The sequence below is a fragment of the Perna viridis genome, chromosome 7, assembly GCF_037379345.1.
Source record: "Perna viridis isolate PV_CMFRI_1.1 ecotype Kerala chromosome 7, ASM3737934v1, whole genome shotgun sequence".
NCBI lineage: Eukaryota > Metazoa > Mollusca > Bivalvia > Mytilida > Mytilidae > Perna > Perna viridis.
Genome location: NC_142451.1, coordinates 11565420 through 11582040, shown reverse-complemented (window position 1 = coordinate 11582040; position 16621 = coordinate 11565420). Strand labels below are relative to the sequence as shown.

The 16621-nt window shown below is 30.9% G+C and overlaps 1 protein-coding gene across 8 annotated transcripts in view; it reads right to left on the bottom strand.

Moving 5' to 3' along the window:
• LOC148611334 (uncharacterized) overlaps positions 1-9648 on the bottom strand; it is a 31925-nt gene extending 22277 nt beyond the window's left edge. For 2 of the 8 annotated variants that reach the window (XM_088591782.1, XM_088591780.1), the window contains exons 1-7: positions 9202-9548; positions 7641-7727; positions 6832-6922; positions 5717-5802; positions 2043-2232; positions 839-925; positions 82-135 (exon numbers count right to left, since the gene is read on the bottom strand). In XM_088591782.1, coding sequence (XP_088447908.1) covers positions 82-135; positions 839-925; positions 2043-2232; positions 5717-5802; positions 6832-6839 — 425 coding nt within the window. In that variant the 5' untranslated portion in view covers positions 6840-6922; positions 7641-7727; positions 9202-9548. The other 6 variants (XM_088591786.1, XM_088591787.1, XM_088591784.1 and 3 more) reach the window with 4 other exon arrangements.
• Positions 9649-16621: the final 6973 nt, after the last annotated feature.

Genomic DNA, 16621 nt, shown 5'->3' with positions numbered 1-16621 from the left:
TAAAAATATGGTAACGAACGATGATTCTCCCTGCGATATGATTAAAATTTAAAGTAAATACATGTATGCAATTAACCTTACGAAACTATGTTTCGCCCAAAAGAACACAGTTTGAGTATTTGTTTCGCCCAAGTCCTGAAAAAAATACAGGATAATTTCATGATGCTATTGTATTGTAGAATTTTTTGAAATGAAAAATACACTAATTATGATATAAAACTGAGCATTGCATTAAAACATGAGTTTTCGTTTAATATCTAGCTAAGAATAACCTTTAGTAGAAAGAGACAATGATTAACCCTTCAATGGTTGAAAAGTAAGATAAATATGCATTGACAAAATACTTTTTGTGAACAAGAATATCGAGATTCTGCACATATAGAGTAAGTCCATGTTTTTTCTTTATATCAGTTTCTCTAAAGAAAAGGTATAGTGAGAATATAATATTCTATTTTCAAAAGCACTAAACAATGACTTATTTACTACCCGTCAGATGCTATCTTGAACTACAAATTAGGAATGTCGGATAACTTTTATAAAAAAGCGTTTTCATTACGAATCCAAAGCTTTAATAAAAAGAAAATAAATAGTGCAAGAATTGTCCCTAACTCTTAGAAACTACTCTATCAAAGTAACTCATATTTGCCAATGTAAAAACAGTTTTTTCGTTTTCGTATAAACTTACCATTATATAATGATGTTATTACATACAGTGCAAAAATTTTATACATATATGTTGGCGATTCAGAACATCTCAAACTGTCATGAACACATAAGAATTCCTTAATTAAGTGTTTTGCAGTTAATTTCTGCTGTAGTGTAAAAGACGGATACTTACGTTTTAATACAAGGGTTGTTGAAAGTTTCATGCTCATCTTTGTTTCGCCCAAAAGAGTCTATTTTGAGGAAAGATTTCGCCCAAGTCCTTAATAAAATACAGGATATTTATATCATGCCTTCGATTTCCGATACTTATTTTGACAAAAATTATTGTATTTACTGATAGAGCTTCCCGCTGTAAATTGATTTTTTTCTTTGATCTTAATCAAGTAGAAATTATCATATTGTAACGAACGATGATTCTCCCTAAGATATAATTAAAATTTAAAGTATGCAATCAAGTTAAAATACTTTCATCGGCAATATTGAAATTCTATACATAGTGTATGCATTCTTGCTACTTTCATTTCAAAATTTACAAATTGTTTCGAAGCCAATAATCAATAATTACTTACTCATAACAGATGAAAGTTTGAATTCCTCATTACACACACATATCGGGATAATGTAAATAACAAGAAAATCTAATTATCTCTACGGCTAGTGATAATTCATTCCAACAAAGAAATTTAGCAATAGAATTTTCTTAAATTCTAACACATTCACCATTACATGCCCGGACAATTATTTATTCATCAACCTAATATCTTTCAGCATCCGTCAACAAATCAATTCATAACTTCTAGTACAAGATATACTTGAAAGTTAATGCCTATTGTTTTGTTATGAAACAACCTACACAAACTAATGCACAGATATGGGATCTTCTAAGAGAAGTCACTCGGATCAAATAAATATTTTTTTTTATCATTACATGTATGTCATCTCCAAGAATCATGAGCTCGAACGAATCGATACAAAACCAACATTTTATTGATCAAACATATTGTTGTTAACGGTTTCGGCCATTCTAAACATCTCAAAATTTTATGAGAACGCAATGTTTTTGTGCATTAAAGCATTAGAAGTCATCTAAAATAATATATGCATTGCAGTTGATCTGTGCTGAATTGTGTATATGTATGATATTTATGCTTACAATTAAAAGCTGTTCAGATATATTGTAAAAATATGTTTCGCCCGAAAGAGCGTATTTTAAGGAGAGGATTCTCCTAACTCATGAAAATGATACAATATATTTTTTATAATTTCATGAAAACGCAATGTTTTTGTGCATTCAAGCATTAGATACCGTCTTTAAATTTATTGCAGTTGAGTTTGATGAATGTGTAATATTAGGATACTTATAGTTTAAAACTCACAGTTCACTGGGAAGATTGTTCCATAAAGTAGCAGCTGCCTTGTCGAACCTACGATCACCGTGCGATTTCGTTTTCACTCTTGGCGTTTCAAGTGTCACAGATTTCTGGGAGCGTAGTGATCTTGATGGGCGGTATAGACTCAGAAGCTTTTGAAGATATGCTGGAGCTATACCATGCACATGATGCAGTGCTATAAAAAAAGCATAAGATCAGTATGTATTGACATCGGAATTCAACAGGTAACCAGTGTAGGTCAATTAAACCAAGTGCTATTAGGTTATATTTTCTGCGCCGTAATATCAATTTGGCGGTAGCATTCTGAACTCTTTGAAGCTTGTTCAAGCTACTAGATTTCACGCCATATATAAAGGAGTTGCCGTATTCCAATCTCGATGTTAGAGTTTTGCAAGCACTGTCCGTAATGTAACAACGAATTCGGTCAATCTTTGCCCAAGTGTATCCGATAGGCTAAGAAAACATACAATGAACTCTGGACCCAAAAACAGGTCCCTGCTGAACGCCAAAGTTTAATTTGATCGAATTGGGTTGGATGGCTTCCTCGGATACTTGTTGAGTCCTTCTTTGTAAATACGAGAGAAACCATGAAAGAGCAGAATTTGCCGTAACGTCGTTATGTGCACGTAATAATTATGGGTTAATCATTGTTTCATTTTTACTGTACGTCATCCTCAGCTAGATATTGAACATAAACTCATGTTGTTAATGCAATGCGAAACTTTATATCAGAATTAATATACTTTACATATCAGTAAATTCTGGAATACAACGGCATGATATAAACATCCTGCATTTATTTCTCAGGATAAGGGCGAAATAAATCCTCAAATTCTGCTATTTTAGTCGAAACATAGTTTCGCAGGGTTTTGTATCTGTTAGAATATGAGTTTATTGATCTATTCTATCACTGGCATTTTTAACACAGTAATGTTATGTTTTGAATTTTTATTTTTTAATGGAAACATTTTTTATTGTTTTTAATTCTTTTTATTTCATTCAAATGATAAATATATATATATTTTCTAGATATTTTTACTTTAGCTATAATTTTTAGATTCAGTAATTCATTCTTATCTTGGTTGAGCTTTAACAGCTTGCTCGTCATGCATGAGCTGGTGTCCTCAACATAAGCTTCAATTCGTGTAGATATTTCGGACCAGTTGTCAATTGGTTCAATTACTAAATATATCTGCGAATCATTAGCGTACCAATGATAAAGCATGTCATGTTGTCTGAAAATTTCTATCTAATATTTTTATACTATTTAAATAATGTTTTAATAATTAATTATGCTTTAATTACATAATTTATAATTATGTTTTGTTTTTGTTCGTCTTTTTTTACTTTACAAATTTCTATATCTTAGATACATAATTACTGTTCTGAAAAATATTTCTCTTTTCACATTCTTTTGTATAATTGTAGGTGTTGATTACTACATACTTTGTATTGTATATCATTTGTATGCCGTAAAGCGCTTAGAGTAAATGCAGTTTAAATTGGCGCTATATAAATATTGTAAATAATAACTAAAAAAAATGGTGTTGTCATCACCAAGCTAATAGCTTAGACGAATGATTTATTTAGTATGCCTTAGAAGAAAACCCGATAATAAACAAGAAAAGTCTGATACATTTGATTACAAAGAAATAATTATATCAGTACGAATTTGTGGATAATAATGCATCACAAAACATTATTTATCCTACTTATTTCTCCATTGCATACCTCATAATTCGTTGACTTGAATTTTATATTTTTTCTGGCACAAAAGGAAGTGTAATCAAGAGAATCAAGATTCTAGCAGAAAACAAAAGAATATACACAATATATACCAGGGACAGAAGCAGACATCAGTAACTGACACACACAACGAAGGACATGCAATAACCAAAATAATACTTTACCCTTAATGAAATGTTTTATTACAAATACTGCAACGTTTAATGCAAGTGTAGCCTAGGTTATAGAATTTAATCAATCATAAATCGAAAAAAAATAAAAATATGATAAAATTGTGTTTGCCATTGTTCAAATTGATATTATACTTGATATATTTGTGGAAAACGAATGCTTTATTGATTATACCTATCTGATCAGTATCACATTTTATTATTCATCAAATTAAAAAGAAATAATAAGTTTGGAATGCAATAACGCGACAGATTTTTATTCTAACAAAAAAAACTTAATTAAACACAAATGCCCATTTACATGTGTATAGGGAGCAGCAGAAGATTTGACATTCTTTCAATCAAACTTGTGAAGGATCGTTGTCTGATACGTAGTTATCTAAAGAAGAAGCATATACTTCCCCGGGTTGTATCAACCCTAGTATTATAAATCGTTTGTTGTATTTCTTATAAGTTACAAGTAATGATAATGCGACAGTAAACGACGCCTACATGATTCAGAAATGCCTCAGTAAATCTGCTTGTAACGACACCGAGTCACGGTCTCAAGTTTTTTTTCTCCGTGGTTATTGAGTAAAGTGAGAATTTTCCTACTAAACAATGGACTCCTACAAAACCCACAATGTAGCAATTGGTTGAATATTGCAGTTTATTTATACACCGGTCATCTCCGGTAGCCTTGATAGAGAATAATATTAATTTTCTAAGATATCTTTATCTTATATGACCGTAGTTGTTAATATTTTGACAAACATTTCTCTTTAATTACTTCTTCACATATCGACTGTACACGCTATGCAGTTTGACGACTAAATTGCTTAATGACATTTCTTTCATTATTAATTATTTCAACATTTCTTTCTGTATCTATTTGAAAGTGTAACATATCTATGACATAACATCTTGTTGTCAGAAAACAAGGACAAAAAGCAAATTATGTGTAAACAAAACACGTCAATATTTTATAAATTTGGTTTAACTAGGTCAACATAGTACATTATTATAGAAAGTTTTGTTATTGATTTCTATTTCTCATTGTCCCTTACTCTCAGAAACTACTCTATCAAAGTAACTCATATTTGCCAATGTAAAAAACAGCTTTTTCGTTTTCCTATATACTTACCATTATATAATGATGTTATTTCATACAGTGCAAAAAAAATTATACATATATGTTGGCGATTCAAAACATCTCAAACTGTTATGAATACATAAGAATTCCTAAATAAAGGGCTTTGCAGTTGATTTCTGCTGTAGTGTAAAAGACGGATACTTATTATTATTATTTTTATTCTTTAATTCAGTTTCTCTAAGAAAAAGGTATAGTGTGACTACAAAATTTTATTTTCAAAAGTAATAAGCATTGATTTATTTACTACCCGTCAAATGCCATCTTCTACTAAAAAGTAGGAATGTCAGATAATTTTTATAAAGAAAGTGTTTTCATTAGGGCTTTAGTGGGGAAAAAAAGAGAATAAATAGTCGAAGAATTGTCCCTAACTCTTAGCAATTACTCTATCAAATAAACTCATATTTGCCAATGTAAAAAAAACAAAAAAACAACTTTGTCGTTATCTTATAAACTTACCATTACTTAATGATGTTATTTCATAACATCACAAAAATTTTTCCACATATATGTTGGCGATTCAGAACATCTCGAACTGTCATGAACACATAAAAATTCCTTAAGAAAGTGGTTTGCAGTTGTTTTCTGTTGTAATGTAAAAGACGGATACTTACGTTTTAATACAAGGGTTGTTGAAATTTCCATGCTTATCTTTGTTTCGCCTAAAGAGTCTACTTTGAGAAAAGATTTCGCCCAAGTCCTTAAAAAATAGAGGATATTCATATTATGCCTTCGCTTTCCGATACTTGTTTTGAGAGAAATTATTGTATATACTGATAGAGCAGCCCTCTGTAAAATGTTTTTTTTATGATTAAAATTTAAAGTAAATACATGTATGCAATTTAATAAAATTACTTCGTTCGGCAAAATTGATATTCTGTACATAGTGTATACATTCTTGCTACTTTCATCTCAAAATTTACAAAATGTTTTCGAAGCCAAAAAACAATAATTACTTATTCATAACAGATGAAAGTTTGAATTTCTCATTTAACACACATAACGGGATAATGTAAAAAAATAGAAAGTCTAATTATCTCTACGGCTTGTGATAATTCATTCCTACAAAAAAAATTAGCAATAGAATTATCTTAAATTTTAACACATTCATCAACCTTATATCTGTCAACATCCGTCAACAAATCAATTCATAACTTCTAGTACAAGATTTACAAGAAAGTTAGCGCCGATTGTTTTATTATGAAAACTACAAAAACTGATGCAAAGATATGGGATCATTTAAGAGCATCCATTCTGATCAAACAAAACATATTTTTATTAATGTCACCTCTGAGAATTATTAACTTGAACGTAACATTATTAAAATACAAAAAACAACAATTTAGTGATCATTTATTGATCAAACATATTGTCGCTAACGATATCGACTATACTAAAAATTACAATATTTCATGAGATCGCCATGTTTCTTTGCATTTAAGTATTAAAAGTCATTTAAAATAACAATTGCATTGCAGTTTATTTGTCCTGAATGTGTAAATGTATGAAACTTATGCTTACATTTAAAAGCTGTTCAGATATATTGTAAAAATATGTTTCACCCAAACGAGCGTATTGTGAGGAAAGGATTCGCCTGAATCCTGAAGAAGATACAATATAATTTTAAAATTTCATTAATACGCAATGTGTTTGTGCAACTAAGCATTATATACCTTCTTAAAATTTATTGCTTTTGGGTTTAACGAATATATAATATTAGGATACTTACAGTTTCATATTCTAACAGATACGATACAATACATTGCGTAACTATGTTTCACCCAAAAGAGCATAGTTTGAGTATTTGTTTCGCCCAAGTCCTGAGAAAAAATAGAGGATATTTTCATAATGCCGTTGTATTCAAGAATTTACTGAAAAGAAAAATATACTAATTCTGATATAAAGTTTAGCATTGGATTAACAACATACGTTTATGTTTAATATCAAGCTAAGATTACATACATTAAAAAGAAACAATGATTAACCCTAAAATGATTGAAAGTTAAGATAAATATGCAGTGACAAAATACGTTTCTTTTGAAAACGACATCTTAATTCTGCACATTTAGAGCAAGTACATGTTTTTATATCAGTTCGTCCCAAAAAGGAATAGTGCGAATGCAACATTTTCGTTTTCAAAAGCACTAAATAATAATTTATTTAATACCGGTCAGATACTATCTTGAAATACAAATAGGGAATGTCGCATAACTTTTATGAAATAATGTATTCATTACGAATCCAGGGCTTTAGTAGAAAAAAAAATGAATAGTCAAAGATTGTCCCTAACTCTTAGCAATAACACTTTCAAATAAACTCATATTTGCCAATGTAAAAAACAGCTTTTTCGTTTTCGTATAAACTTACCATTATATAATGATGCTTTTACATACATTGCAAAGATTATTATATATATATATTGGCGATTCAGAACATCTCAAACTTTCATGAAAACACCATGTTTCGGTTCAATAACGAATTCCTTAATAAAGTGCTTTGCAGTTGATTTCTGCTGTAGTGTAAAAGACGAATACTTACGCTTTAATACACGCGATTTTGAAATTTTCATCCTCAACTTTGTTTCGCCCAAAAGAGTCTATTTTGAGGACAGATTTCGCCTAAGTCCTAAAAAGTACAGTATATTCATATAATGCCTTCGCTTTCCGATACTTACTTCGAGAGAATTATTGAATACACTGATAGAGCTGGTGTTAAATGAACTTTTTCTTCGATTTTATCATGTGGTTAAGAAAAATGATTCTCCCTAAGATATAAGTAAAATTTAAAGTACATCAATAAAATTAAAATACTTTCTTCGCCAATATTGAACTTCTATACATAGTGTTTACGTTCTTGCTACTTTCATTTTAAAATGAAGCAAGTAATCAATAATTACTTTATCATAACAGATGAAAGATTGACTTTCTCATTACACATTAATTTCGGATAATGTAAATAAAAGGAAATACTAAATATCTTTATTGCTCGTGATAATTCATTCCTACAAAGAAAGTTAGTAATAGAATGATCTTAATTTCTAACACATTCACCATTACATGTCCGGACAATTATGTATTCATTACCCTCATTTCTGTCAATATTCGTCAACATATCAATTCATTACTTCTAGAGCAAGATATAAGTCAAAGTTAACGCCAATTGTTTTATGAAGAAAACCACAAAAAAAACTAATGCACAGATATGAAATCTTTTCACAGAATTCATTCAGATCAAACGTAGTATAGATTTTTTATAACTACAGTTGATTTCTGCTGAATTGTGTAAATGTAAGATAATTATGCTTACATTTAAAAGTTTGATTTTCTCATCACATAAAAATGTCGGATAATGTAAAGAAAAGGAAATACTAAATATAGCTGCGGCTCATGATAATTTATTCCTACATAGAAAATTAGTAATAGAATGATCTTAATTTCTTTCTCATTCACCATTACATGCCCGGGCAATCATGTATTCATCGACCTCATATCTCTCAACATCCGTCAACAAATCAATGCATAACTTCTAGTACAAGATATACTTTAAAGCTTACGCCTATTGATTTATTATGAAAATCACAACATCTAATGCACAGGTATGGGATCTTTTAAGAAAGTCACTCGGATCAAACAAATATTTTTTTATCACTACATGTATGTCATCTCCAAGAATCATGACCTCGAACGCATCAATATTAAGATACAAACCCAACATTTTATTGATCAAAAACATATTGTCGTTAACGGTTTCAACCATTCTAAACATCTGAAAATTTTATGAGAACGCAATGTTTCTGTGCATTAAAGCATTAAGTTATCTAAAATAATATGTGCATTGCAGTTAATCTGTGCTGAATTATGTATATGTATGATACTTATGCTTACATTTAAAAGCTGTTCAGATATATTGTAAAAAAATATGTTTCACCCGAAAGAGCGTATTTTGAGGAGAGGATTCTCCTAACTCATGAAAATGACACAATATATTTTTTTTTTATAATTTCATGAAAACGCAATGTTTTTGTGCAATCAAGCATTAGATATCGTCTTTAAATTTATTGCAGTTGAGTTTAACGAATGTGTAATAATAGAATACTGACGGTTTTAAACTGGCAGTTTACTGGGAAGATTATTCCATAAAGTGGCAGCTGCCTTGTCGAACCTACGATCACCGTACGATTTCGTTTTCACTCTTGACGTTTCACGTGTCACAGAGTTCTGGGAGCGTAGTGATCTTGATGGGCAATATAGAGTCAGAAGCTTTTGGAGATATGCTGGAGCTATACCATGCAGTGCTATAAAGCATAAAAGCATAAGATAAGTTCGTATTTTCATTGGAATTCAACAGATAACCAGTGTAGGTCAGTTAAACCAAGTGCTATATGGTCATATTTCCTGCGCCGTGACATCAATCTGGTGGTAGCATTTTGAACTCTTTAAGGCTTGTCGTATTGTGCATGTAATAATTATGGGTTAATAATTGTTACCTTTTTACTGTATGCCATTCTTAGCTAGATATTAAACATAAACTCATGTTGCTAATGCAATACTAAACCTTATATCAGAATTAATATACTTTACATATCAGTAAATTTTGGAACACAACGGCATGATATAAACATCCTGCATTTTTTTTTCAGGATTAGGGCGAAATAAATCTTCACATTGTGCTCTTTTAGTCAAAACATCTGTTTGTTTGTTGGGGTTTAACGTGCGAGCAGCAATATTTCAGCTATATTCAGACAATGAACATGAAATGGATGATAAAATGAACATGAAATGAAAAAAAAAAGGATGGGTCACAAGGATAATAGGGTTGATTGCCACTGGAAAAAGAGGGGATGGGTAAGGTCGGGCAATTTAATCTTCTGTGGCGGAGCGCAAAGGTTCCTACTCCTTTCGAATACCACAACAGGGTTCTTTAACGTGCGAGGAACGTGGCATCTTTCCCAACACGGTGCACCACTATGGTTTGCGGTCAGGTTTTCCGTATTATAGCCTGACAACCCCAGCATGTAACACGCCAGGGGTATCCCATTCCACCACCTGGGGCACACATCCCAGTTGCTCTGTGGGCAGAGCGCCTAGCCCCCGGCTAGGTTTCTGAGCACTACTTAGTCGCCTTATACGACAAGCTTAGCGCTGCTGCAGGCCTATGTTTTTAACACCCGGACCTGCACGGGGCTTTAGTCAAAACATAGTTTCGCAGGGGTTTGTTTCTGTTACAATATGATATTATTGATCTATTTTATCACTGGTATTTTTAACACAGTAATTTTATGTTTCGGAGTTTTATTTTATTTAAATGGAAATATTTGTTTTTATTGTTTTTAATTCTTCTTATTTCATTGAAATGATCAAAATATCTATTTTCTAGATATTTTTACTTTTGCTATAATTTTTAGATTCAGTAATACGTTCTTATCTTGGTTGAGCTTTAACAGATTGCTAGTCATCCATGAGCTGATGTCCTCAACATAAGCTTCAAGTCGTGTAGATATTTCGAACCAGTTGTTAATTGGTTCAATTACTAAATATATCTGCGAATCATTAGCGTAACAATGATAAAGTATGTCATGTCGTCTAAAAATTTCTTTTTTTATACTATTTAAATAATGTTTTAATACTTAATTATCCTTTAATTACATAGTTTGTAATTTTTTTTTTTTTTTTTTTTTTTTTTTTGTTCGTCTTTTCTTTTGTGGTTTTACACATTTCTATATCTAAGATACATAATTACTGTTCTGAAAAATATTTCTCCTTTCATTTTCTTTTGTATAATTTTAGGTGTTGATTACTACATACTTTGTATTGTGTATCATTTATATGCTGTAAAGCGCTTAGAATAAATGCAGTTTAGATTGGCGCTATACAAATATTGTAAATAATAATATTTTAAAAAATCAGAACAAACAAAAATGATTCTTTCATATTAATGTTGTCATCACTAAGCCAATAGCTTAGACGAATGATTTATTAAGTATGCCTTACAAGAAAACTCGAATAATAAACAAGAAAAGTCTGATACATTGATAATAATGCATTACAAAACATGATCAGGGAATTTATCCTACTTATTTCTCCATTACATTCCTAACGATTATCAATCAACATCATAATTCGTTGACTTGAATTTGATATTTTTCTGGTTCAAAAGGAAGTGTGATCAAGAGAACCAAGATTCCAGCAGAAAACAAAAGAATGTATACCAGGGACAAAAGCAGACATCAGTAACAGACACAAACAACGAAGGACATGCAATAACCAAAATAATACTTAACCCTTAACGAAATGTTTTATTACATATACTGCAACGACTAATGTATGTTTAGCCTTGGTTATAGAATTTTATCAGTCATAAATCGAAAAAACGATCTTATAAAATTGTGTTTGCCATTGTTCAAATTGATATCATACTTGATATATTTGTGGAAAGCGAATGCTTTATTGATTATACCTATCTGATCAGTATCACATTTTATTATTCATCAAATCAAAAAAAGAATTAAAGAAGTTTGGAATGCAATAAGTGCAAGATTTTTATTCCAACAAAAAAAAACTTAATTAAATACAAATGCCCATTTACATTTATATTGGGAACGGCAGAAGATTTGAAATTCTTTCAATCAAACTTGTGAAGGATCGTTGTCTGATACGTAGTTATCTAAAGTAGAGGCATATACATCCCCGGGTTGTATCAACCCTAGTATTATGAATCGTTTGTTGTATCTCTTATACGTTACCAGTAATGGTAATGCGACAGTAAACGACGCCCCTGTGATTCATAAATACCTCAATAAATCTGTTTGTAACGACACCGAGTCATCGATCTCAAGTTTTTTTTTTCTCCGTGGTTATTGAGTAAAGTGAGAATTTTCCTACTAAACAATGGACTCCTACAAAGCCCGCAATGTAGCAATTGGTTGAATATTTCAGTTTATTTATACACCTGTCATCTCCGGTAGCCTTGATAGAGAATAATATTAATTTTCTAAGATATCTTTATCTTATATGACAGAAGTAGCTAATATTTTGACAAACATTTCTCTTCAATTACTTCTTCACATATCAAAACGCTATGCAGTTTGATGATTAAACTGTTTAATGACATTCCTTTCGTTATTGATTATTTCAACATTTCTTTCTGTATCTATTAGAAGGTGTAACATATCTATGACATAACATCTTGTTGTCAGAAAACAAGGACAAAAAGCAAATTATGTGTAAACAAAACACGTGAATATTTTATAAATTTTGTTTAACTAGGTCAACATAGTACATTATAGTAAATTTTGTTATTAATTTCTATGTCCAAATAAGGACTAAACGTCATTTGTCTGTTAGATATTTCCAACCAATCAAATTGTGTTGTAATCCGATATACGCACCAAAAAGTATATGTTACATTTTGAAACTTTATGTGTTTAATAAAATGTTATTGTTTTTGTGTTTATTTGGAAAAAATCATTACCAAAATGTGATTCTGTATTTTACATCGGTTAACAACTGTCTCTACAATATATATATATAAAATAAGAAAGAAATTAATGAATTTGTAAAGTTCGCTCAACGACGATTATTCACGTATTGACGATATAGGCAGGTATGCAGATGAAAGGGCATTAAATCGAAACGCGTGACTAAATCAGTTTCTGGTTAAGATATGTTATAAATTGGCACACTGGGTACTCACATGCAAAAGGAAAAGGCATAAAAACATGTAAAAGAACTTAAATTACACACTTGAAAATAAGGGCGACACCACTTTTTTCGCCTAAATCAAAGTTTCGCCTAAAGTCATATATTTTGAGTAAAATTTTTCTCCCAAAACGGCAAAGGCGCAAATATATATACATGCTTACCTAAAAAGCCCAAATTACATATATATAATTCCAAAGTGATCAATTAAAAAGCAATGTATAAATACCAACTGTGTTCCTAATACATGTAATATTACCTCTCATACAAAAAATAATGATTAAAAAGTCTATTTAGTATTGAACCACTTTTACATTAACTTAAAATTATGTTATGGGTATTGGTGCCATATACTAATTTTTTTAATTGTAATTAGATGTAATTTAATATAAATGATTCATGTCCGCCCATGCAAAGGTAAGATGAGAAATCATCAAATGAAATTCTATGTATAAACAAACTAGTTTGACCTCTGACCGTAGAGATTTTAATATGAAAATACAGATATCATTTTATTCGTTGTTTGCTTCTATATATTTTATGTGTTAATATATTGTTTTATCCGTAGTTAAAATATCATGATTTAACAATTCATGACACAAAAAGTGTTGTAAAACAATAAAGAATTTAAAATCTATTAAGTTTACATTGTTTAACGGAAAATATATCTGAATGTTTGTCATCTACCAGAATGTTTGTCATCTATCTGAATGTTTGTCATCTACCAGAATGTTTGTCATCTATCTGAATGTTTGTCATCTACCAGAATGTTTTAGACCTTGATTGTATGTCTGCTGAAATGACTATGAAAAGCGGTAGTTTTTTTACAGCCTGTGCACTGTTTTCTCGTCTGATAGAACAGCACCTTCAGTTTTAATAGGTTGAAGATAAACCTTTAGCCATTTTTGTACAACAAATAATTCGAAATCGCCTTCTACCTACATGTACACCGAGGATGTCAATATGCTGAGTTTTATCACCATATGTGCCCAGTATGGTGGACGTTATTATCAACACACGGTCGGCATTCCAATGGGAAACAATTGTGCTTGCTTCCCGCTGACCCATTTGTTCACTTGTACAGGGCTAACTTTACAGCTGATTTTATCCAAAACTAGAAACATAATTACGTTTGATCCTTTGAATTTAGTTTCTGCTAAATGGATGACTTTTTGTCTTTAAACAATCAAGATTCAGGGATATTATGTTTTACTTTCCTCCTTCGTTTACCCAGACGTGACATTTACGAACAACTCGGTGTTTCTAGAAAAATGACGGCTGTCATGATGCTCTTTTTAAGTTCCTGAAAATGAAGGTAAGTGTTTAGTGGAGTCAGGGTTGCACATTTATTTTTGTTTCTTTGTACATGTTATTTTGGTACTGCTGACACAGCGTCCTCCTTCGACAGTAATCACCACAGTACAAGAAATTTATGACAAACGAGACGATTTTGAGTTTACAAATAACCCTTTTCTGTGCAGTTATATACCAGCTATCCATGTATATGGTATTTATTTAGGTGTTAGGGTATATCAGAGCTAGTAGAAGCGACTATTCTGACTTCTTTTAAGACGCAATCGTTGATTTAGAGACAAGGTTTTGGACCGAAGCTATAAGAACATACGTCTTATACGCTGCTGAAGAAGTTTTACTTCAGATTTCCATATCTCCTTGAAAAATATTGTATTTCTGACAGATCATAGATTATGGGTTTTCATAATGTCTACAAATCAATTTTCTGTAGTTTTCACTTGTACATTATTATTTCTTTAACTTGACGCACATTTTCCACATTTCAGGACTTCTTCCTAGCTTGGATTTACATATTTTTGATTGTATTATTTTTTCACTTGTCTACTGTTCACATATACTGTCTCCGCTACTGATTTTACCGATTTTGACTGTTCGCAATTATTTTTCTGCCCATTTATGTTGAAATATATACCGGATATAAGAAACGTTATTGAAGTAGGAGATTTAGCGCGTTGTAGAACATGGTTTAACCTACCTTTCATTTCGAAATGCCAGTGCAAGTCAGAATCATGGCGGCGATTTTCAACTTTCCGGTTTTCCCCTGATATAGCAATTTTATCATACGGACTTTCCTTTTGTCAATTCCTTTTAACAAAAGTTTTGTTATATAAGTATGTTTATTTAAGTACAATTGTGTCCAGTAAGGCTGTATAATAGACGTTTTTCATATTGACAGAATGCAAGCCGTTTTAGCAAGTTTTTAAAGAGGTGTAACCCACCAACACCCGACCACCTGGTTGTCAGTCTCATTGGGGCCAGGAAGAATAGTAAACATTTTTTTAAAACTTAAACCATTTTCACTTCGGTAAGTAGCTAAATGGTTTAAAATTAATTATTCAAAAGTAACTAAGTACTTACCGCAGCTACAGTAAGTCAAATATTCGTATTTGAAGTCTACTGCTGTCCATTGCTCCAATCGGACAATTAACCAGTCTTTCGGGTTGGAAGGTTACATCCCTTCGCTCATTTTATTTAAAAGGAAGTCAAAGAAGGGGATATGAAAAATTTCCGGTATTTGAACAATTCCGGATATCTAATTTGGACTATCGTATATTGTGATTAAAAAGAGTCACTGAGGCCTATTTTGATGAATGTTTTGATGTGAATGATTTTGAGAGTAGAGGATAAATGTTTCATACATTGTGTCTTGTATAAATTGCTGGTTAGGACTTACAATGACGAAGTTAAAGTTACTGGGTACTTAAAGAGTTGATGATGTATTTTTTTCTCACATTAGTTCTAAAGAATGTTGTCAAGGAGGGAGTCAGTTCATACGAACAAAAATAAATTAATTTGTAAATAACTGTTGCACTTTCAACCTAATTTAATTGATGAACGCATGAAGTCAACTAAATTATTGTCATGGTTTTCAAGCCAATCTTTATAAATTAACGGAATGCAAGCCTTTTTAGCAAGTCTTTCAAAGGGACATAACCAATCAACACAAGACAGCAGTTGGCAGCCACATCGGAGAAGGTAAGAACAGTAAATACTGTTTTCAAAACTAAAACTACTATCACTTAGTAGCGAAATGGTTTGAAATAGTCACTTTAATATTTGGTCACAATTCTATATTTATTAACCAGGAAAGTACATGTACATGAGAACTTTGCAGGTAGAACTGTATCGGCAAAAACTATTTTCAATTCGGTAAGTAGCTAAATGGTGTGAAATTAATTATTCATAAGTATTCAAGTACATACATATGCCTAAAAATTCAATATTTTAATTTAAAGTTAACACAGGCAAAATTATTTCACATTATTTTCACACGAATTTCACATGATTTTCACCTGCAATGAGCAAATAAACTAAGTGACAGAGTTCACGTGAAATTCGGGTGAATGGAGCTTTCACATGAAATTCGTCTTTAGTGAATTTCACATGAAAATCATGTTAATTTCATGTGAATTTCTGATGAATTTTATGTGAAGCTCGATTAGCATGAATTTAACGTGAAAAATATTTGCTTGTGTACCACTAAACATTGCTCCAATCGGACAGTAAACCAGTCTGTCGGATTGGATACCGTCGGAAATAAGAAAAAAAGAATATTTTTTTGATTTATAAATATTTACTTAAAACACCTCCCACATTTTTAATGAATAATGAAAAATTAGTCATATCTACATTTGATTGAATAACACAATCAAAACAAATGTCATCCTCTTCCTCTGTCATTAGTTTTCATGAAAAGTAGTTTGTTAACCAAGTAATATAGTTAATTAATGGAATATTATATACGGTGAATATTGAATTATATCATTTGACCTTATAACATATCCAATT